We start from the raw sequence: 24165 nt of genomic DNA on the forward strand, positions 1-24165 counted from the left end.
GAGTCCACTGAAAGTTGTTCAATTAGTCTTTACAAAATAAATAGAGAAAACAGAAATTGTGAATGGTGTGTTCTTGCCTCGGGGCAGTGACAGCATGTGATTGTGACTGCTTCATTGTGAGCATTCCTGGGAAGGATATAACAACCAACTCACATATGTTCTAGAAATCTTGTATTGAATCCTATATAAATTCTTCCCCTCCATTTCCTTCTCTCTGTCCCCCCCATCTGATGGAGTGGAAATAAGCACCTGTCTTTCAAGAGTCGATTCAGTGCTGTATTTGCTAGGCCTCTTCTGTTGGTTTACTAGTAGAAGCTCTGCTTCATTACCTGTTTCCACCTGCATAATTTGTAACTGAGTATGTTAAAAGAGAAAGATGAATTATCATAACCATTTCACAGCCTATATCTAGCAGGTAAGAGTTTTCTCTTCTGTCTGAAGCAAGCCACTAACCTATTTCTGGGTAGTTCAGGTGAGATAGTTTTGGTTTGTTTTTTTTTTTTTTTGCTGTAAAATCACAGTGACATTCACCATAAAGTAAGTGATTGCCTTCTGAAACCTAGAGAAAAAGCACTGTCAAGTGAGTAAAGTAACATAATAAGGTCGTGTTTTCTCTAAGATATTTGGAAGTGCTATATTTACATTCTAGGAACATTGAATTTTGTCTTGTCTCTATGTTTTGCATGTTCCTTATGGCTAGTGATGGCAGATTTTTAAGTTGCTCCTCTGGCTTGTATGTAACGAAAGAGGAGGAAGCATTCCTTAATTCCTCAGCGTTAGAGTCCCAGAGGGTTCAGAAGAAAAACAGTACTAATTCTGGAGGTGCCAGATGCTGCTTCAGGGGTCATTCAGCTGGTATGAAGGAGCGTTTTGTCCTGGCTCAGGAGGTCTGGTATATATGGCTTCCATCTAGGGCACAGCTCTGCTTCAGTCCTCTTTTAGAACTCTCTAACTACAGGGAAACATTGCCTTGTTTGGAATTAGAATGTAAGCAGAACTTTACTATATTGATGGAATGACAGCTGTTTCCCGAATGGTGCTTGGCTTAGCTTTAGTGTGATTAGAAATCTAATTAAAATGTGACTTAATAGAGAATATGATAAAACAATGACTTGTGCTGAGCACAAACACATGTTTGTGGTAGGCAGCATAAATGGTGGTTTTATGTATCCAAAGGGAGAGAGAAATCTTTCCTGCCATTCTGGCCATGGAGATATGTATGGTGATACAAGCTTACACTTGTTGGAAGTGTTTGTGCACCACTGCAAATCCAAGGCTGGGAGTTCTCCTGTAGGAACTGCTGTGACTCAGTGGTCAAAGCTGAGTGTATCAAAAGCTCATGTTTATTTTCTGATTAATTTCTGAATGTGATCTCATGTTTCCCACCTCCGAGGGGAGCATCCTACTTACTAACATGGGTGTGTGCTGGTGATGCTGCTGAGCTGGAGGAACTGTCAGTCCCAGTCAGGCTTCAGCACTGAGCCACAAAATCTTGACAAAGCTGGAATGCTTCTAGGGGTAAAGGCTAGAAATACAGCTCCATGAAGAGCCTGAAAGATAAAAACACAGCAGTGTCATTGGTGTGATTTGGATTTGTGGATATAAATTACTCTGTGAACCTGAAATTTGCTGAATATTCTCTTGATTAATGTTTTTAATGAAGTAATTAAAGTCACTTCTATCTTTCTACTTTCCATCAGGAGCCAGCAGAGAAGAGATAACAGAACACTGGGACTGGTTAGAACACAATGTTATGAACATTTTATCAGTGTTTGATTCAAATGAAGATATTACAAGCTTTGTCCAGGGAAAGATAAGAGTAAGTAGAAGGCACATGACACAATTGAGAAAGGCTGAGTATTTTTTCTTCTAAATGTACACAAATATTATGTTCCATGTAGTCAACACCACAATATTGTGTACTTGTGAGTGGGTAATACGCTCCATTGTTACTGTTTATCTGCCACATAATTATGTAAAGTTGTTTGACATAAATTATTTCTTGGTAAATGGTACACCGGGTGCCTTTAGATAGTGGTCTAGAACTGATAACAAATTATCTCACAATAGTTTTGAGAACCCCTAGGAAGTATATGAGAGTCCATTTTGCAATTATTAAACATTTAGCCCTGAAATTCATGGGATTAAGCGAGGAAAATACATTGATTTCAGATAAGGAAACCTGAAGATGTGTGTCATGCCAAAGCTGTATGAATCTGAAGTAGCACGTGTGATCTGTAACTGTGTTTTGATCCTCAAACTATTCTTCAAGTTGTAAAATATAATGTCCTGTAAGGAGAATACTCCTTTGTGTGTGTGCAGTTTTTTATAAGACATCCACCTGTATGGATACGTATGTGAAATAACTATTCTCTTGTTTTAGGGTTTGATTGCTGAAGAAGGAAAAGGTTCTTTTACAAAAGAAGAAGATCCCGAGAAGTTTCGTGAAGGTCTTATGAAGTTTGAAAGGTGTTTTGGATTACCAGAGCAGGAGAAGTTGGTTACCTACTACTCATGCAGCTACTGGAAGGGCCGGGTGCCTTGTCAAGGCTGGCTTTATCTTAGTACCAACTTCCTGAGCTTTTACTCATTTTTGCTGGGAGCAGAAAGTAAGTAAGTCCTAAGCTAAGCCTAGTCCTTTCATGTTTTCCTGTATATGTTTCACATGTGGAAGCATTTTTCTTATGTCATGAGGAAGTGATTTGCCATGTGAACAGGTGTCTAATTAATAGTTGTTAAAGTAGAGTAGCTTACATGAGTCTGTTAGTTTGCAATTTGCATTTTTGTATTAGAGCAAAAAAAAAAAAAAAAGACAATCCAGACTTGTATTTTCATAAATGGTGTGTCTTCAATGTTCTTTCTATAAAAATCATTCTAGTGGAATTATTTGATAGGAATTGTGAAGAGAGTCTTTTTTTTTTTGTCCTTGTGAATTTGTAGCCATTTCCAAATGAGTTGTGATCTAACAGTATTGTTTAATTATACTTTCTAGTGCTACTGCTTTTTTGATTAATACAAGGGTAGCAGCTGAAGAGGAGTCACTCATATCTGCTTATATTTGTATTTTCAGTAAAGCTTATTATCTCCTGGGATGCAATATCAAAACTTGAGAAGACTTCCAATGTTATTCTGACAGAGAGCATTCATGTCTGCTCCCATGGAGAAGATCACTATTTTTCCATGTTTTTGCACATTAATGAAACCTTCCTTCTCATGGAGCAGCTAGCAAACTATGCTGTTAGGAGACTTTTTGATAAGGAGACATTTGAAAATGACCTGGTCCTTCATGACCCCCTGCAGATCACCAAGAGGTAACTGCTTATAATCCATCAGTTCTGGACTCAGTGCATTTTTAGACAAAGGGGAGGAAAATCCTTGTGTGAGGGAGGTCACGAGATGCTGGCAAAGATGGTGTTCTCTTAAATAACTATCTTGTTAAAGTTTGGGATAAAAGCTTTGCATGACATTTTAACCTTTTATCACTTTGCAGTATCAAAGTCTGTATGAAGGCAGGAAGTAATCAAACCTTCAGAACTGGGCTTCAATTACAGTTTATAGTAGTTTGTATTTTTAAAAGACGTTTTAGCAGTGTTTAGGCATAGGAAATCGAGAATGGAGCTTCGGAGTGTACAAAGAATCTCAGTGAGAAGGAGAAGAATAAATGATTCAAAATACTTATGTACGTAACTGCATGGCTTATCTGCTGCTGGAGATGGGTGATAAAGTCAGTGAGCTACAGGTTTTCCTTGTTTATGGCCATGTTTTAGGAAGGGAGATAGGTGTGTGTGTGTAAATAAACAGATGGTTTAGAGTCCTTCCTTCTCAAAGAAAGTGTTATTATTTCTTGTAATAAATTTATGATTTCATTTCTAGTCTCTGTTGATGCAAATGTTGCCCTCTCCTTGAGGAGCTATCCAAATTCCCACTCAAATTGTGAGGTTTTGATTGGCTAGTTACTGTGAAAAGTAACCAGGAAAAGCAAGACTGCAGTTGGGTAATTTAAATTAACTAAATCTGTGTTGGAAAATACTACCTGTGCAAAGAGGAAAGTATGAGAAAACATCTTCCAATAAATTTCAGCCTTAGCCTGACTTCCAGTAGCTCCATTTAATTTGTTCCTAGTTAAAGCCAACTATGCAACAGATTAAAAAAAAAAAAAAGTCAAAAAGTCAAATTGTTCTTTCCTTGTATAGAACACTAATAACAAAGCCAGGTTTGGGTTGAATTTCCTAGGTAATTGGGTTATTTTGATAGGTTGGAAAGCACAGCAGACTAGGCTAATAGTGTATATTTCTTTTCCTCTACCTTTAGACCCTGATTCAGCAAAGTGCTTTGCTGTGTAAGAATGAGTCTGAATTTATTCCTATTTACTGAAGCATTGAAGTGTTTTGTTAAGTGGGTGTGTTTGGGTCTGCTCCTGCACTTTGTTACCTCGTCAAGCAAAGTGCTGAACCTTCCAATTGACACCATAGATTTTGAGAGTGCATGATATTTTACTGTTTCAAGTAGCCTTTCCACAAGACATTGCAACTTTTGTATTTTTCAGGATATTTTAATATTAAAAATATTCAATTTTTCTTTTCTCTCTCCTCCCCTATTTTTTGCTTTGTTTGCTTTTTAATCTAGAGGCCTGGAGAGCCGAGCCCACAGCCAGCAGTTCAGTGCATTCTTCAGGCTACCCAAAGAAGAGACTTTGAAGGAAGTTCATGAGTGCTTCTTATGGGTTCCTTTCACTCATTACAATGCCCATGGGAAAATGTGCATCTCAGAAAACTACATCTGCTTTGCTAGCCAGGATGGCAGCCTGTGCAGTGTAATCATTCCATTAAGAGAGGTAATGCAAACCACAGTCAGAGCCACTTCACCAGAAGATTTGCACTTGTGTAGTTTAGTGTCAGTTGATCAGATTTTCCTTAGGATATCCTTAGTTTATGTGATGTCATGATTTCCCTCTACTTTTGATGCTGCATATGGTAATACATTGTCCCCTGTGTCATTTCCATTTACTCTCATTTTTGTAGCTTGGTACAGAATCCAATTTTTCAAATAGCACATATATTTAAAAATAAATAAATAAAAAAAAGCTTACTTTTTGAGGTTGAGTTAATGTAAGATTCTCGAGATAAAAAGGACTGGAAAGGATGGAGGATCTTGAAGATAATTGTTCTGCTGTGTTTCTTTCTTAGCTCTGTAGTGCCATTCATCTTTCTGCAGTAGTTGAGAAGTGCTGTCTGTTCAAACATCTGTAGGAAAATCCATTGACATTCTTCAGTGAACAAATACCAGCACCAGCTGGTAGTCTCAACAAACTGAACAAGGATTGTATTATGAAGGACAGCTTTCCTAGTTCTGTAGGTTCTGCAGATAGACTGTGGAATCATATCTAAGAAAAAAAAAAAGCCTTCTTCATCTCTGTCCTGACTTTGTGTGATCTGTGACATTGCCACTTTTCTGGTATTAGAGATTTTAAAAGATTTTTTTAGAGATTTTTCAGCAGCACCCAGATATGTGCTACAATAGCTTAAAAATTAACCAGTCTTTAAAAGTCTTGCTAACAATATCAACATCCGTAAGTTGGGGAGTGGGGGAGGAAAGAAGAGACTGTGTTAAAGGAGCTGACTAAATTACCTCCTTGTAGTTTGTCAGGCCCTCACTATTTGTTCTGCAGTACCACAGAGTTCTTTCCTTTAGTCTGTTTTCCTTTCCTTTTCTGTAACAATGTAAAAACATCAGCAGTGACAGCTGTTCTACACATTCATGATTATCTTACAGTTATGTGCGTTATTAAAGTGTATTAACTACTCTACCATGTAGCTCTTTCACAATAGCAATTAGAATCAACTCCAGCCATCACATATTGTGACAGCTGGAATTCGTTCTCATGAAACTTGATTCATTTCATTACTTGTCTGTCTTTTTGATGGTAGGAAAAAAAGTAACAGCTCCAGCAGGTAGGAGGCCGCAAGATTTTCAACTATGCTCCATACTTTCTGCTGAGAAAAACTTTTTCAGAGATGTTCAGTACCTTGTAGAAAGCCAGTGGCATGATACTTACTGCCTTGTATTAAAACAGCTCCAGACCACTAAGCTGTAACACAGCCTGTTCATTACTTACATTACTAATTCTGTTTGTGTGGTGCTTCCTACTGCTGTTCCATGTACGTGTGTATTTTTAATAGTTTTTTTCTTTTGAAAACAAGGTAGTAACATGTATTGGATGGCTTGCCTCGTTAATGCAGCCTTGTCTCCCTAGGTAATAGGTGTGGATAAGGCTGACCCAGCCAACAGAGGAGTCAACATTAGTACCAAAGGAAAAAGAGCTTTTCGTTTCACTGAAGTTAGAGATTTTGAACAGCTTGTCACAAAGCTCAGAATCAAATGCAATGCAACTTCAAGTCCACAGCACATAAATACAGAGGTAACTCTTCACCTAACTCTAGTTTCTCATTAGCTACTCTTAGAAATAAGATTGTCTAGTCTCACTAAGAATTGAATGTATAGTTATCTGTGTTTTTGATACCATGCACTATTTAAGTCTGAATCTAGACAGAGAGGGTCTGCTGCACCTCTGGATAACAAGTTGTCTCTTTTTCTATTTTTTAAATCGTGTTCCCATTTCTTGCCTTCAGCCACTTTTAAAATGGAGCCCATCAGTCTGGTAGAAAATTATGTTTCATTGTGCCTTTTTTTCGGTCAGCTGACTATTTGACTCAGAAAGAGGATGGAATAATTACAAGGTTACTTCTGGATGTGAAGAAATCTGTACTTGGTTTAATGTATGAGAAATAAGAAAACACGACTAGGCAGCCCTAAAAAGCATTACTTATTAGAGCTTCTGTATCTCTTCTCAGAAGATTTTCTACTAAGAAAATCGGAATCAGCTGAAGCTGCATCAAGAGTGACAGTTGTGTGTACAAGTGTACAAGTGAATGCCTTTTGGTAGAAAACAATCAGTGTATCAGACTGAATATCAGTGTGTCTCGGTGTTCAGATTGTGCTTCTTAAGAGTTAAAAAATACAAATGAATAATAAAAACAAGACAGTTTGATATCAGCAGAAATGCTCAGCTGGTAAGTGTACAGCACAGCTCTGGAAGAGCTGAGAGTTAAAGTCTGCTTCTCAAGGGAATTCCCAATTTGAACATCCTCTTTTGGGTAGTATCTGCATTGTTTTGGCCTAGCACTCTAAGTTCTGTAACTCTGGTTTTAAGGTGTGAAAAAATAAATATTTCTCATGTGTAAGAGCATGTGAACAATGATGTTACTTTTGAATGCATTATTTTTTGGGTTCTCTTATATTGTTTCCATCAGGTTTTGAAAAGCTCTCAGCATTTCTGTGTAATTCTGTTTGTGGCTCCATTGAAATTAATGGTGTTCTTTTGACTTGGTTGATGGTCAGGTCTCTGCCTATTACTGTTTCCATAATTAATAGCTGTCCTTTCATCATTACGTTTTGGGTTGTAGAGATGAATTTTACAAGAGTAGCCTCTTGAAGCCTGCCTGCTCAGAATGGGGACTGCTTTCTATTCATTTATTTTGGAAGTCCATTTGTCCGTTCATGAATTGTATGCCAGTCTACATTTTAGTAAATCTGGTACCTGTAAATCAATCTGATAAACAAGGATAGTTTGGAAGCAAAATGGTTTCTGCTATGAGTGCTGCTTCTTGAAGGATTGTTTGGCATTTATAACTACCATTGCTAATATCTATTTACTTATTTGTTAAGGTTGCAGGTAGTTCTGCTTCTGACAGTCCAAAGGATTTTGATGAGGTGCCATCAAAGATAGATCTGAGGGATAACACCAAAACTGTCAGTACAGAAGCCCTAATGACTGTCTACCATCCTCAGGATGCTGAGAATCTAGACCCTAAAATGGTAAGGGATAAAGTGGCCAACAGTTTCTGGAATCTAACTGGAAGAGACTTAAGCATATTCAAAACATACTCCAGCAAGGCTGCTGGATTCCTCTGTGGCTTTGCCAGTCTTCTTCCATCTCCGTGTTCTGTATTTTGAGTCCACATGGTTCTTCTTCATGGCTGTATTCAATTTTCTGCTCAACTTGTTCAATAACGATGTGCCTCATCTTCATAGAGCTAATTCCTCTTGCTCTTCCAGCCCCTCAGTAAAAGAGGACAGAAGAGTTTCATTTTAAAATTAGCCTTTCAGCAAAATTAGACAAATTCAGATGTGGAACTTATGATATTAGAAATATCAGAAAATAAGCACTCCTTTGGTAGGAATAAAAGGAAAACAGATTTTAAAATTCTACTTTTTATATTCCAGAAGAAAGAAGTGGCAAAATTTACTTTTCCTTTCTGCAGTTTGCCTTTAATTGCTTTAACAATATTAAATATTACTGCTGCAAGGGTAGAAAATACAGTGTCAGTGTCTGAGCACTGAGGTCTCTCGTGGGCTGCAACCACTGATAATCAGTTGTTTTACATTAGGTTAATTGAATTGCTCTTTTGGAACACAATCAATGGTTTATTAGAAATGTTGTACCTTACAAAGGATCTATTTCACTGCTGCCACTTTTTCCACAAGTAAAATGTCATAACTTCAGTTATGTTTAAAGATGGAATTTTTGCCAGCTCTTCCTCTGCAGGAGGTTTTACTTACATGGCTGGTGCTATTGATGGTCCGGTGCATACACAGTTGTCTTGAGTTTTGATGGTAATTGCTGGCTTGCCAAGTGTTGTATCTGGTTGATAAATATTTGATGAAATGTAAAACCAATACGGGTGTGTTTTTAGTGATTAATTCCCCTTCTTAATCCACTCGACTTCCTTCTTTTGCAAATTTCTGATTACTGGTTCTTTCCCATTGCTATTTGGAGCTCATATTAAATAAAAACAAACTGAGGAGAGATTTAGAAACAGTGGCAAAACAATGGCACTGATGTCATGTCATCACTGTGTGCTTTGCACCATTTGTACCCACCCTGTTCCAAATCTGTCAACTGATGTAATGCAATAAAGTGTGATGAGCCAGAAAGGAAGGAGAACAGCCTGCTTTCTCTGCTGAGTTTCTGTGGGATGTTATCTTGTCTTATCAGAGTTAATGCATTTTCATTGCTGTTAGCAAGGAACAATTCAAAGGCACATTGAAATTGCAGAATGTTGATTTATCTGAATAATTAAGCAGATATCTGTAACAGTATGATTTGACTATGCAAGAAATCACTTGCTTTATTACACTGCATCATCATGGCCAAATGCTTGTTTGTTAGAGCTTGCAGATCAGTGCAGAGAAAACTGGAGCCACACAGAAGCAATCTGAAGCTTCCTCCTATTTTTCTTGGTTTTCTTTTCTACTGCTTACACTCAATTTCATCTTTTTTCCTTCTTCTGTTAATTTACTGTTTACCAAGAAGATGTACCAGGAAGCAAAAATAAGAATACCTTAAAATTCTCTCCAGTAGGCTCTGATCTGCATCAGTGTTTGTTTCAGATAGCAGTACTGGTGCCGGTGCTGCCATTTGCAGTTTGCATGAATGTAACTGAGAGAAAAAGAGAGTCTTGTTTTCTGAAACATGAAAAAAGCTTCCAGTATACATAATAGTCTTCTTTTTTTTATTTTTGTAGTTGAAAGAAAAAATGAAAGAACAGTCCTGGAATATCCTTTTTTTCGAACGAGGTCACGGTGTCAGCATGTTTCGAACAAAGAAGACTCGAGATTTAGTTGTAAGAGGGATCCCAGAGGCCTTAAGAGGAGAGCTCTGGCTACTCTTCTCAGGTACAGCACAGCAAGTATAATGGATTCATGTGGACTATATTAGATGGCTGTTCTTGTTACTGGCTGACCATAGTCTGACAAAAAAAAAAAAAAAAAAGGCTTTTTCCTGTGGCAATTTATCTAAACCTTTCTGAAGGAAAATATGTCCAGCATTGATTCAAACTAAACCTGTGTCATCTTCTGCAACACTCAGCTAAAAGATAATGACTGTAAGCTCTATTCGTGAACAAGGGAACAGTCAGTTTCTGCAGCATCTCTACTTGCTGAAATGCAACGTGTTTTTATGGGCCTGTTTTTCAATTGTTTGGATTGAAGCTTTCTGGGAGGAAAGTGCATTTCTTGGTTCCCAGACCAAAAGTAAAATGTTTTCCTAGAACGGAATTTGGTTCCAGTATTGGTAGCTGTTTGTTAGACACTGTTGCTTGGTTTAGAGAGTGAAATGTACTGGAATTATGGACTTTCATACACATAGGGAACCTCTTGCCAGAGCTCTTAGTATACTTTTGTGGGTTTCTGCTGTAGAACATACCTGTGTCAGAGCAGAGGTGAAAGGAAGCTTTCCCCCTCCCCCCCCCCAATGAAACAGGAAAAAAAGTAAGTCAAAGTCAACTTTGTAACAGAAAGTAACTTTCCTCCAAGCCTTGTTTTCTTTTGCTTTTCTGTTTTATTTCAGAGGAATGCCATTAATTTCAGTAGAATTACTCTGGTATGTTACACAAAGAGGATGGAGGTATCTCAAAAGTCACCAGAATTTTTTTTTACAGATTGCAGAAAATGGCATAGATGCTTTAGTATTGTCCTCTAATGCTGTTCAGTAATATTTATTGTCAGGTGCTGTCAATGACATGGCCTCCAGCCCTGGTTATTACACTGAGTTGGTGGAAAAGTCCTTGGGAACATGCACTTTAGCTACTGATGAAATTGAACGTGATTTACGTCGCTCCTTACCTGAGCATCCCGCTTTTCAAAGCGACACAGGAATCTCTGCCCTCCGGAGAGTTCTTACAGCTTATGCATACAGGAATCCTCAAATTGGATATTGTCAGGTATAGTAGTTTTGAGAGTCTAAACATGAGTTCATCAGGGCAGTATAGTGCACCTCATAAAATCAGACACAGAAATATGTAACGGTTTATTTTTCTTCTTATGCATTACTTATTTCATCCCAGCATGGCACATGAGCTCTTGTGTTGTACTTAATTTGTTGTTAAATCCTGCTATCTCCATTGCACTTATGCCTGCATTTCTACTAGACTTTTGAAACTTAATAACATTTTAATGTAGTTTAAATACTATGCTCTGAACATAAATGTAGAATCCTTATACCTAAGAGGGCTGCAGGTTATCCTGGAACTCTAAACACATGGTATAAAAGGCCTTCAGAAATATAACCTTAACAAATGATGATACAGTTGGGTTTTCACCCTCTTTCCTCATACACGTTTCCTTTCTTGTTTAAATGTTTACAGGCAATGAACATATTGACATCAGTACTTCTGCTGTATGCTAAGGAGGAGGAAGCATTCTGGCTGCTGGTTGCTGTGTGTGAAAGGATGCTACCTGATTATTTCAATCGTCGAATCATTGGTAACATCAGTCTGTCTTGTAATCTATCTAGAGCTGAATATATTGATCAGTCCTTGAGAACAAACGTAAGGAATGAGCTGAAACCTAATTAGTCCAGAAAAACGGTGGTGCTTGGTTCAGTATTGTAAAGTAGAAAGTGGGAAGTGACAGAGAACATCCCAAGACCCTTCTTAAGAGAGAGTAGATTTGATTTTTCAAATATTGTTGTTATTCTAGGGATAACTACTCCAGAAATATTTTCTTAGACTATCACACAGTTCTATTGGAATTATAGCTGCAATTCGTGCTATTTCTAGGAACTTAGCCAGCTGAAATAAAAGAAATTGAGCGTTCCAGAAGCAGACTTAGCCTAATACTAAAGCTTGCGGATATATATGCTAGAAGAAAATTGCTTGTGAGGTTTCTCTCTCATTGCAGAGAGGATGCATCGGCTGACAGGGGAAGCACTGGCAGTAGTCATGCACATGCAGGAGTGCCAGCATACTTTACGGAATGCAGAAGTCCATGTTTAGAGTGCATAGCTTCCATCACAGGGAATGGAGACAGTGGTGCTGTGCAGCTAGGTCTGTGTTTGCTTTTATAACAAATTGCATTTGGATAGGAGCTTGATTTCTGGCCAGTGCTCTGAGAAAAGTACACTTCTCTTTATTAAGATATGGGTGGTGGTTTTGTTATCCTCTCCCTGCAGGTGCCTTGGTAGATCAGGCAGTGTTTGAGGAGCTCATCAGAGTTCATCTGCCTCAGTTGACAGACCACATGATGGGCATGACTTTTTTCTCCTCGGTCTCTCTCTCCTGGTTCCTTACCCTTTTTATCAGTGTGCTGCCTATTGAAAGTGCAGTCAATGTGGTGGACTGTTTCTTCTATGATGGAATAAAGGCAATCTTGCAGCTGGGACTTGCAGTGCTGGAGTACAACATGGATAAGTTGCTGACTTGTAAGGATGATGCAGAAGCAGTGACTGTTCTCAACAGGTATCAGTGCATGGCTTGTTCTTAAAGACAGCGCAGCAGCTGCTGTAAGTGCAAATAGATGTATCGTGGGGCAGTGGGGAGACATCTGGCCAAGAATTCTGAAGGCTTCAGAGTAATTAAATGCTCATCTCAGGTTGAAATTCCAGAAGGGATGGTTGGGAAGTGTGCCTCGGTACTCTGAAAATCCCATCCTCCTTTAAAGTTCTGCTAGAACCACTGCAATTTCATGTGTTCTAAAGTAAAACCTGTTTTTATTATTATTTTTAACTAAAAGGTGACTTTTCATGATAACTAGCTAGTTTAGAGAACACTAGGACTGTTCCAAACAGACATTGACTTGGTAAGAAAATATTCTGTAGCTCAGTTCTTGTAGTTTTGGCTGCTGGCTCCTCTGCTGCTAATGGTTGAAAATATGTGGAAAAAAAATAATGATGTTGAGGACAGTTCTGACCAGATAGCTGTTCTATATTAGCATTCAAAGAAAAATTCAGATCAAGTGCATTCTTAATTGATGCATTACTTGCACGGTTTTTACTTGACTGGCTGCCTAACTAGTGCTGTTGCTGCTCCTGTGATTGTGTGTCAGGGAGTGTTAAAACAGAAACACTGCGCTGAGACTCTGCTCTATGAGTCATGAGTTGTAATTGTTATGCAGTGATAGTAAGAATTTCCCTTTAGCCAGATTTTTAAATGTTGCATGTTTGGATGGGGTAGGAACTAGGGAATTAATGAGGAAAATGTGTTTTTATTTTAAGACACCATGCAGCCTCCTGCTTATTTTAAAACATAACTGTGCTTGTTTAAATTTTAAGCACTTAAAAGCAATAGTGGTAAGAGCACGTTCACTCAGTTTTTTGGTTTATTAGAATATAAAATCTAAAAGCAGAGTGAAGTTTTAAGTTTCACTTCAACCAAGTAAACTGCCACTTCCACCTGACACCCAATATTTTGGTGACTATTGTAAACTTCTTTTGAACTTTGACTTTCAACATTTTATTTGGCTGCAACCCTTCCGTTGCACAGTTAATCCAGCCTGCAGCATTCTGGTGTATTTATAAAATGATGGCAGTGGTTTGTGTCACCTCCAAAAAAAGGAAGCTGTCACTCCATAGACATTTGTTTCTCAGTGCTGGCCAAAGAATTGGTTAACCTTCATGGTTAACCTCCATGAACTGTTTAGCCTGGTTATGTAGATGTGATGAATAGTACAGACCAGGCATGTCTTGCCTTATGCATCCAAGGGAATTAAGAACTGCCTGGGTCACAGTTCAGCACAAGGCTCCATTCCTCTCCCCTGGTTATGTAGCACACTGAAGACCAGGAGAAATTAAGTGGAGGGGACTCTGGAAGCCTCTGGTGCAACTTCCTCCTGCAGAAAGGATTACTGTTAGCACTAGGTCACACCAGCCATGTGACTGTCTAGCTGTGTCTTGAAAATTTCAAGGCTCTACAGCCTTCTCTGGGTTGTGGGTTCCTTTGTTTGTGTATCTGTACTACTGTTACATCAGATTTGTGCTGTTCATGCTGATATTCTTTGCTACTTTTGCACATTGATGTTGATTTGCTATTTATGCTCATGTTTTTTTGGTAGATGCTGATGTTACCACTTTGTTGTGATAACCTGCTTCCTGCTGATTTCTCATGTTTGCTTCATGCAGGTTTTTTGACAGCGTCACCAACAAAGACAGTCCTTTGCCTCCAGCTGTGCAGCAGGGCTCCAACCTCAGTGATGCAAAGGGTGACCACCCGAAAGTGGACATTACTGATTTGATCCGAGAGTCAAATGAAGTATGTGTTCTTGTGGGTATGTTTTTGCACCCCACGCAGTGTTTATGTGGTGCAGGCTATGTTGTTCAAACTAGTGTAGGAAACCTCTCTAGAGAGGTAGGGATTACGGTGTGCATTTTGCTGAGGCTTGCTGAAAACCATATACGTTACAAGATTTGGTTTTGTATTTTTTGTTTCTTTTTCTTCGACTGCCTTAGAGTGTGCTTGCTAGGCTGTCCTGAGTGGAGTTCCCTGGACTCATCACAGGTCATCTACTGTCATCCTTCATTCAGTCTGATAGCGTGTCTAGGAGTATGTCAGCTCAATGGCAGGAGGAACAGCTCTGGTCTTTACTAATTTGAGTCTGATTACTTTACGCTGCAGATGGTGGTAACATCTGACACAATGGCTGCTGCAGGAAACTGTACATAATTAGCTTACTGTAATTGTGAAATGGATGTTTTGGGATGTGCTGGGTGAGGAGGGTCAGTTAGGATCTTCTAGCATTTCCTTTCAGTGTACTGCTTTGAATTTTGCAGTGTCTAGCTTTGTAATACTGGGGAGGATATAGATCTGGCTTCTCCTTCTCATTCTGGCCTCAGTTTTAGATCAGGGTATTAATCCATTTGTAGGTAGGTTTCTCCTCCACCTAGAGTTCACCAAAGTGAACTTCAAGCCTGACCACATGTGCATTAGAGTTTGTCTTCCCATACAGTGAACTGCAGGTTCTTCTCTTCCTTCATCAGTCTTTTAAACACTTTCTTTTTTAAAATTGCACTATTTATTGAGAGTCTTGATGTGATTCTTTGCTCAGTTTCTGTGGTCATCCTGTGCATCCACACTTGTATTTTGATGCAGAAAAGACAAAAATACCTTAGATATTGTTAGACTACCTAACAGCAGTCGATTTCATAGAACTGTATTTTTCTTCACAGAGATACGGTGATATTCGGTATGAAGATGTTGAGAGCATGCGCTGCAGGAACAGGCTTTATGTGATCCAGACATTAGAAGCTACAACCAAGCAGAATGTGGTGAGTGACTTGAAGAACAGAACCCTTTCTTCTGGTAAAATTCCTTCCTTTTTGGAAAATCTTAAGAACAGCTACAGTTTCCAAAGCCAAATAAGTCATTAATAGGCTGAAATCCCTCTTGTCTGCAGGGTGTCTGTTAGCTGAGGTTCGGGTTGGGATGTTTTCAGTCTTTGAATCACAGCATGACCTTCTGCTCTCATTACAAATGCCATAATCACATACAGCTTCTAAAAGCTGGCATAACTTAGACATTTTGCATCGATGGGAACAGGCTGCCCTATATTTCTTTCTGCTGTTCTTAAATTGTTAATGCATTTTTCTTTGAGACATAGTGCTACAGTAAGATAATTAATTACTTGCATTTTTTCTTGTGGAAGCCATCCCAAATGTCACCAAAGAGATTATTGTACTGCATTATTGTCAGCATTCACCAAGTGTTGCTTCTTGTGTCTGTGTTGTGTGTGGGTGTGTGGTAATGCATGCTTGGTGTAGCAGCTCTTCAGCTACCAGCATCGTTCTTTTATTTCAGGTTCCTGTATGAAGGTAGGGGTTGCAGGTACTTCCTTGTTTTGTCTGCTTTTCTCATTGCCTTATTTGCAGTACTGGCAATAATAGTAGTCTACTTAGCAAGCAGTGCTTTTATCAGTAGTAGATGTGGCTTGTAGCAACCATTACTAAATGCTGTGTATTGAGCTAAGCTGTTATCTGTTGTATTTCATTTTATAAAATATACCTCTTGTGAAGATGGATACTGGTCTTGTTTGAATATCCTGTTGTTTTTTTTTTTCCTCGTCATTTAAAAATGGGGATTCAGCTTCACAGGTAAGGGCTGAATGTGCATTTGTCCACTGTAAAGAAAGCTGTGTACTAGTTCATTATAAAAAGTCTAACATTCAAGTTGTATCTCTTGGGTTTCATACCTAGGCTTCATGTATGCAAATGATGCTTTAAGTTCCCTTTTTAGGGAAAAATTATTTTTCCCATTCATCTCCTTCTGATCACCCTCTAATTGCTTTTAAGAAGCAATTCTGTTCTTACTGCTAATTCTAACATGCCAAAACCTGGAATACTCAAACTATTTTTTTAGTGTAAGTTTATGTCTCTCACATTTTATGGACTTATTCCAAAAAGAGACTACTCATGAATTTTTTCTTAATTCTGTTTCAGCTTCGTGTTGTGTCTCAGGATGTAAAATTCAGTCCTAATGATCTTGATGAGCTTTATGAATTATTCAAGGTAATATGCATCTACATCACTTCTCAAACATCTGTCTTAATGGTGGACAAAATGAAGAGTGTGGAATAGTTTTAAGGGAGGTGAAGGCTAGATTCATCATATTTTTTACATGTCTGTTTAAAAGCAAATTACATAGTTGACTCCCCACTTCTTTAACCCAGATAAATAGATGTTTCTTCATACAATCTAATATCTATAACCTTCCTTTGCAGAGGGAACACTTTCTTTCCTGCTACTGGAATGTATATAGTCCTGTTTTAGAACACCATGATGCCAGCCTGCCGTATCTGGAGCAGTATCGAATTGATTGCCAGCAATTCAGAGTTCTTTGTCACCTCCTGAGCCCATGGGCGCACTGTGCAAACAGAGACTCTATTGCATTGTGGACATTCAGACTGATGGATGAGAACTGCCATGGCCTTATCAACTTCAAACAATTTTCCTGTGTTCTTGGTAGGAGAACAACACATATGCATAGTACATTCACTAGGGAACTCCATTTGGGAAGCAGTCCTGTGTGTTATTGCCTTCTGTGCACATGTAGAGAGTTTAAGGAGCCTTTTAGGAGACAATTTTAGGGTCAAATTGTCTTGACTTGTACTGAAATAGCTAACAGAGATTTACAAATTAGTAACTTCTCTGAAATGTTAATCCCCTGGAGGGTAATCTCTTATTTGAAATTATATTTAAATCCAGCTTTACTATAAAAAAAAATGGCATGAGCTTGTGGTTTTGATAATAAATGCTTCCTCACTCTGTAAGCCATCTCATCTGCAGATCATGCAAGATAACCAGTGCTTTATACCTCTGGGGAACTGAAAGTTTTCAAAGTTGCTACTCTGTTCCTTTCATCTTGTTTTCAAAGCTCAGGAGTAAAAATAGGAAAGGCAAATGCTGGGAAGACTTTGATGCTACGTTTCATTGGTGCTGTGGTTTTATTTCAGTAAGTCGCAGGCATCCTGTGCTCTGTACTTTCTTCTGTAACCTCAGTGTTAGCTGGTTATAGGTGTGTTGCAATCTAATTAGTGAGCATGCTTTTGTGTTTCACTGGGTATTCAGAAATACTTCATGGGATAGTGTGCTCAAATTTTGTTGCGTTCTTTTCTCAGTGTAGGCAAACCCTAGGCTTAGTTGCAGCTGGTATTTCTTTAAGCTTCATCTCTAGTTGCACTCCATGTTGGATATGACATGTCCTGTTCCAGTGTCTGTGGATTGTGGTTGTGTAGGTAAGAGGGTATTTTAAATCTTGGTCCAGTTGAATAGCCTCCTTTCCTCTTGTCTCAAACAGATACCATGTATAATGGAAGTTTCACTGACAAACTCAAGCTTCTTTTTAAGTTGCACATCCCTCCAGGTGAGTAAGAGGCTGTTCCTGGCGTTTTTTTGTTTGTTTGGTTTTGTTTTTTTTTAGCTTTTCTTTTTTCCTGCAGTCACTAGCTGCAGTACAGTCCTGTAGCTGTAATATTTTTTTGCAGGGTGATGTACGCTTTGGGAAGTACTTCATACGTTCAAACACCATTCCCGTTTTGTTCGTAGGGATGATATATGAGTCTAAAGCTTTTGCTTTTTCTCCCTCCTCTGGCAATACTTGGGAGCTTCAAAATCACCTTATTTAATTATTTTTGCAGCTTTTACTGAAGTGGAATCACTAAGCCCTTCCAAAGGCGTTGATCTTTCAAAAGAAGAACTGATCCACTTCAGTCAACTCAGTGGTAAGTGTGTGACTTTGTCTACAGAATATTGGAAGGATTCTGTTAATTATCTCATAGTGAAAAATGGGGAGTTTTCTTCTGAAACTCTCTGAAATCTTGTTTGAATTCACCTGTTCCAGCAAATCATGTTACTGGTAGCAAGAATCTTCTGTGAAGATGTTCTGTAAATAGCTCTGTTGTCATACAAAGCAGTGCAGAATTTGTGGGTAACCATCTCTCTTCACAGCAGTTTTCTTCTGTAGCAGCATGTGGCCTCATTATGAGCATCATTTAGGGGCCATTTCATTGGCAGCTGCACATAGAATAGTGATGTTTTGTCCTGAATTGGGTATGCCTGATGAATGAATTCAAAGGCTGCAAGTGTTTACTTGAAATAGAGGAGTATATTTGGTCAGCATTTTTCAGCATAGTAGGAAGCCTTTCTGTTACAGCAGTTGTTGAAATGGTGGCCATTGGAGTTTCATTGCATTCAAGAGATGATATTTCCTGTTTCAAGAAATTTAATAACCATATGATGACTCTTGAGACTGGGTTTCAAAATTCCTTGTTTATATTTTAAATCCCGTCAGTTGAAAAAAAAATAAAATATGGGATTTAAATGTATGGAGTTGGAAACCTGTTTGGTTTTACATCTTTGGAAGAAAGATCCTTTTTGATTTTTAGAAACTATCCAAAAGTGTCTTATCCATAGCACATTGGTTCTGTCCTCAGCACTGTTCAATGCATGGACCATAAAGCATTCTGAAGGCTATCTACTTGAGATGGCTGATTGCAGTTTTTTGCTGTCTCCAGCCTTGTGGTAGCTTCTATTTCTTTTAGAAGGAATACAGATTTTGCCACATGGTTTGTTTGTGGGGAGTGTCTTCTGGGGGTTTACTCCTTAAGGAAAGAATTTTTGATAAAAGGAAGTGAAGTAGTGATCCTCCTTTCTCAAAGCAATAACTTTACTTTTTTTTCTTCTAAATTCTAGTTTCATCTGCTGGGGATAGTCTTGAAAGTGATGCTTTGAAGAGCAGCCCAGAAAAAGGTAGAGAATCCTGGGGTCTTTTGTGGGAGCAGGGCTTGGAAAGTGCATGCTGACAAAGTACACTAATTCATATAATCTCCAGTGTAATGCTAACATTATAACCACATCTGTAAGTGTAGTCTTGTGGAGGAGGGAGTGAAGTAAACTCTGACCTTGGCCCCACAGCTCTGAAGGAATGACATGGGGGATGCAGTTGTTCTGCTCATCATACCTCATGGAAGCTGTCCTTGTTTGCTTACTTTGTTTATTTATTTATTTTTGTCAAATAGGGAAGGGCAAGGTTGATATTCAGGCCTATCTGAAGCAATGGCAAGATGAACTTCTTAAAAAAGAAGAAAACATTAAGGATTTGCCAAGAATGAATCAGGTAAAACCACCTGTGTCAGAGTATCATGTGCCTGATTTTTCTGTATTTCTTTTTAAGTCCTGTTAGTATTTTTCTAAAGGTTTCGTAGAATCCCTTAAATTCCAGACCTACACATTAATGATGACAGTGTTTATTTTCTAGACTGCTTTAACTGTAAGCTTACTGTAGGCTGTAAGAGGGGGCTTACAGACACACAGGTTTACCAGGGTCCATGACCATGCTGCCAGTAGAGCAGTTTTTGCAGCAGGTGCCCAGCAGCTGCAAGCACTGGGTCGAGATTGCAGAGCGTAGTGAAACAGGAGAGTTGTGCTGCTGTTCTCTGAATAGTCTCATCTGTGTATCTGTTCAGTCTCAGTTCATCCAGTTCTCAAAAACTCTGTACAACCTATTCCACGGAGATCCTGAGGAGGAACTGTTGTACCGCGCTATAGCAGTGGTTACCAGTCTCCTGCTGAAGATGGAAGAAGTTGGGAGAAGGCTTCAGAGTCCCACATCACCAGTCAGAAGTTTGGCTGCCACAACAGCGGTGTCTGCTGAAAGCCCCCAGAAAGGACAGGAGGAAGGCAGCTCTGAGCAGACTGAGGGCAGCGGAGCGCAGAGTCTGAGAAAGAGCCACGAGTGGTCTTTTGCCTTTGAACAGATTCTGGCATCCTTACTGAACGAGCCAGCCTTTGTGAGATTTTTTGAGAAACCTCATGAGATAAAAACTAGAATAGAGAGCGCTAAAAATTTACAACTTAAAGCAAGAACTAGAGTGTAATTACTTTGTCTTTGACTCTGAATTAAGTACATAGAGCACTGGCAGATGAAGGTGGTTACTACGGAAATGGAGTATGGTTGTTTACATAGGGAATGGGGTTTGAAGATTTAGCTTTAAATGTCAGATTACTCGTATGCTTTCATGTAAATAAAAATAGTTTGAAGCACAATCACTTTCTTGCATTGTTCGTAAGTTTCAATCCAAGCAGGAGCTGAAGAATAAACTGCCTACCATACTGTTTAAATATGCAACATTAGTAGAAAATACTAGATGTGACCTGTGACAAACTGACAGCTGTTATGGTGCGTGCTCCCCACTTTCATTTCTATTCCTGTGATAAATGTCATGACTTCTATCTGGACATTTTCCACTTAAAATGAATCGTCAGCAGCTCAGAGGTTGACTTCCAGGTTAGCTATTTCCAAACTTACATGTGGACAGGAACATGGTGAAGACTAAGAACAGAGGTTTCAGCTGGTAGCTACAGTAAGTGCAGGAGCATCAGGTTAGGGAAGAAAGCAGCCCTGCTCACAGTTCCCTGCTTTGTGTCACCAGTGGTCTTGCACTGTGACAGACTTCAGCCTCTCATCGTCACTTTGCAAACTGCCTTCTCTTGGCCCATGTCTCAGTTTTTGCAGTGTGGCTCTTAAAACTAATTTCCTGCTTTTGTAGCTCAGCCTGTATTTGAGATCTCTTTCCTATTTTCATATAAATCCTCTTTCAGTTTAGGCAAAAATGGTACAAGCTGCGTGGTTTTCCAGGTTGCAGGCAGATGCAAAGACTGGAATAGATTGCTGAAATGAAGGGAGAGCAGTGGCTGATCCCATGGTGCTTGTCACTAATCTTGTAAGAGCCACTGTTGGCATCTTAGGAGCGTGGTGAAGAAATATATAGCGCTTGTAAAGTCCAAGGACAGACCATCCTTAGCTGCTTCCAGATAAGCTGAATGCTGAAATGCTGACCTTGGCACTGTTAGGGACAGATTGCAGTTGCTCCTTTACCCATGCTTGGTCCACACTCCAAACAAGTGATAGTGAATTCTTTTTTACAGCTCTGTGGTTTATTGCTGCTGTAATATTTACTGTCTGCCAGCATTTGTGGCTACAGCGAAATGTTTGTGAACCTCAAGTGAAATTTTTATATACATAAAAATGATGTAGTGAAGATGCTGGGGAAGTAAGCTCTGCCAGTGCTTTCCTGGTGGAATTTGACATTGAATCTTAGGTAGCTTGTGCTACAAAGGGTTTACAAGAAAATGGGAAGAGTCTGTATTTTAACAACATTAAACTGGTTCAAAAGAGCTGTTTTTAAAGTCTGTATGACAAACTCTGTCTGCAGAGCAGCATTATTTTTATACTGTGTTTTTTGTAAAGAAGCAGAATGGGGATGGTATCATTCACTATTGGTTGCTTTTCTTGCAATACTAAAAGGAATGAGGAACAACATGACTTTCATGTTATAAGCATTTGTTGAAATGCCACCATTGAAAATTGGTGTTAAAGTTCTTGTGCTGCTTCTAAAGAATGCAGTTTTGATCTGGAATAATGAATGTATGAATGACTTTCTCTCCCCTATACTCTCAGGTATTGGTTTTATTGAGCAAGCAGTAAGTCCAAAAAAAAATTTGTGAAAAATGATGAAGATTTTTTCAGAAGCCTTCATGAAGCAGTCCCACTTCATACTGCATACTGCTGATCTGTGTATTGGTGCATAAAATATACAAACTAGCTTATTCATATGTATGTTTCTGAGGCAAACTAGGGCAACACTGTGTAAATGTTTTCCTGATGCTGTTTTAGAAGCACGGAGCAGATGAGAACTGATGTTCTGGTCTAGGACGTGCTCAGATAAGGTTTGCTCAGTGTGTAATTCTGGTGTAAGCAGCTGTGCTGAAATGAACAGAGCCCCATGAAAAGAGATGCATCTACCCAAGCAAAATGCTTTTGTAGGTCCGTGGTGGGTACTGCAAATTTCAAGAGACATTCAAAGGTATGGGCTGTTCACTGAGCTGCGTAGCACGGGGACGTGAAAGTCTTAGAACTCAATTACATTTTTTGGTGGAGGACCAAGATGTTTTTAAAAAGTACATGCAGGATGAAATTAAGTACAAAAGACTGTACTGAAGGAACCTGCAAAATACAGTGGCCCTCTGTTATTACATAGTTTGGTTATGCAAAACCGAGCAACTTCTTGAAATACCAGTTTCTATTACAGTTCAATCCAAGAAACTATAGAGCCGTTACCAATTGCACAGTAATCCTTGCCAGCTGTCATATCTGTGTTATAGAGAGGTGACCAGCATGCGATTTAAAAAAATACATATATGTAAAATATATTTGGTGTTGGAAAGGTGAATCCGTGATGGCATCGTACTGCAGTGGCAGTCGGTGGGTGGGCAAGAGCTCAGTGGGGAAGCAGCCACTGTGCTCACAGCCCTTCCCTGCAGGGGGACTTCCATTCACGTCGTCACTTGGAGGCTTTTAGGTGTGGTTTTGAACTTTGAGCAGCTTATCCATCAGTAGGAGGCGGCGTGGTTAAATAGGTACAGATGTGTCATTTCACATCTGCCATTTTTTTCCTGTAGCGGTTCCCATTATCTCGTGGTCCTGTCTTAGGAACCAAGTGAATGTGCAGCCATCAGCATAAAAGCACACGCAGTAGCTACTGGTAGGTGGCTAACTCTGCTCGTGCTGTTCATACAGGTTTTAAATTGCAGTCTGCTGCGGTGTCACCAGTGTGACTGGGCAGCTATGCCATGGTGATTTGTGCTGAACGTTCCCAGCAGCTGCTGCTGCAAACTGCACAGCCCTTTTGGGCCATCATTATTGCTGATACACACACCAAATGCCTTTGTCACACGTAGCCCTGTGCCCACAGGGGCAGCATCTGGTCCCCCATCACGTTGCACTGGCTGAGCTCTGGCCACCACTGGCAGCTCTGGCAGCTGCTCTGCCCCCTGTGTGCTTCACTCAGCAGTGGTCACCCCAGGGCCTGAACACAGCATGAGGAACAGCCCTTGGGCCTTTTCCACCGCAGGGTGAACTGTTTATAATAAAACTGGGCCGTTTTCTGGGACTTAGAAATGGTCGCTGCTGTGTGACTCAGAAAATGCCCCGTGTCAGTCCATTCCTAAGACAAACCACTTGTTCCTCATTCTAATGACTACGTAATAGTACATTTTTAAGAAGAATTTGCTAACATATAGCAAGTAAGAGGTAGCTGTATGTTGAATCTCTTAGACATTTCTCATCCAGTTGTACTATCCAGGGTTCTTGATTGTGACTGCAGTTGCTGTCTGGACTTAAAATGAAGTACTGCAATTTGTCTCCAGGAAGAACAGGCTATTTTGCTTTTTTCTTTGCTACAGCTTTGTCACTTTACCAAGAAGGCAACACATCTGTGTTGGCAGGTTGGCTTTTTATACCATGTGTTGTATGTAGAAGTACTGTAAGATAAATGGGGTGTTAAATAAAATATGTTTCACTTAAGAAAAAATAACTGTTTGAAGCACTGTTCTTTCCCATGATAGCCTGCTTCAGAAGTTTGTTCAAAAGCACCAGTTATGTTAAAGACATTCTCAGCAAGGACTGAGCCATAGAAAAAGCACACTAGGCCTTCAACCTCCCCTAAGGGTGAGGAAAAGGGTGGACCCAGGTTTTGCAGACTGGGACCAGTTCAGCCTTGTGCACAACCTGAGCTTGCTTCCATGCCGGGATGGCTGCTGAGTTAGTCCAGGAGTGGCATTACTCATTTTTGCATCCAAATTAAAACAGGGAGAGCATGCCATGATGGCTCTGATGCCTTGTTCTTCCTGGCTCATGCTCTGCCCCTATTGCCTCTGGCACTGGTCAGGAAAATCCCAGTCTCTGACTTGAGCCCCATCCCTCCATCTAGTGTGTACTTGTGTGTGTGACAGCTGCAGCTCCTGCACTCCTGCAGAGCTAGGAGCAGAGTCCGGCCCTCCAG

The 24165-nt window shown here is 39.5% G+C and overlaps 1 protein-coding gene across 1 annotated transcript in view; it reads left to right on the plus strand.

Annotated features, from left to right (window-relative positions):
* Nucleotides 1–20368, plus strand: part of TBC1D8B (TBC1 domain family member 8B) — a 30784-nt gene extending 10416 nt beyond the window's left edge. Inside the window, exons 3-21 of the mRNA XM_010715508.4 lie at nucleotides 1701–1819; nucleotides 2384–2609; nucleotides 3071–3311; nucleotides 4627–4834; nucleotides 6254–6418; nucleotides 7726–7875; nucleotides 9585–9735; nucleotides 10567–10781; nucleotides 11205–11322; nucleotides 12011–12296; nucleotides 13955–14084; nucleotides 14999–15097; nucleotides 16265–16333; nucleotides 16546–16786; nucleotides 17622–17687; nucleotides 17962–18045; nucleotides 19016–19072; nucleotides 19342–19439; nucleotides 19789–20368. Coding sequence (XP_010713810.3) covers nucleotides 1701–1819; nucleotides 2384–2609; nucleotides 3071–3311; nucleotides 4627–4834; nucleotides 6254–6418; nucleotides 7726–7875; nucleotides 9585–9735; nucleotides 10567–10781; nucleotides 11205–11322; nucleotides 12011–12296; nucleotides 13955–14084; nucleotides 14999–15097; nucleotides 16265–16333; nucleotides 16546–16786; nucleotides 17622–17687; nucleotides 17962–18045; nucleotides 19016–19072; nucleotides 19342–19439; nucleotides 19789–20199 — 3134 coding nt within the window. The 3' untranslated portion in view covers nucleotides 20200–20368. The remainder of the gene's footprint in view (nucleotides 1–1700; nucleotides 1820–2383; nucleotides 2610–3070; nucleotides 3312–4626; nucleotides 4835–6253; nucleotides 6419–7725; nucleotides 7876–9584; nucleotides 9736–10566; nucleotides 10782–11204; nucleotides 11323–12010; nucleotides 12297–13954; nucleotides 14085–14998; nucleotides 15098–16264; nucleotides 16334–16545; nucleotides 16787–17621; nucleotides 17688–17961; nucleotides 18046–19015; nucleotides 19073–19341; nucleotides 19440–19788) is intronic.
* The last annotated feature ends 3797 nt before the right edge of the window (nucleotides 20369–24165 follow it).

The sequence above is a fragment of the Meleagris gallopavo genome, chromosome 9 (assembly GCF_905368555.1).
Source record: "Meleagris gallopavo chromosome 9, MGAL_WU_HG_1.1, whole genome shotgun sequence".
Lineage (NCBI taxonomy): Eukaryota > Metazoa > Chordata > Aves > Galliformes > Phasianidae > Meleagris > Meleagris gallopavo.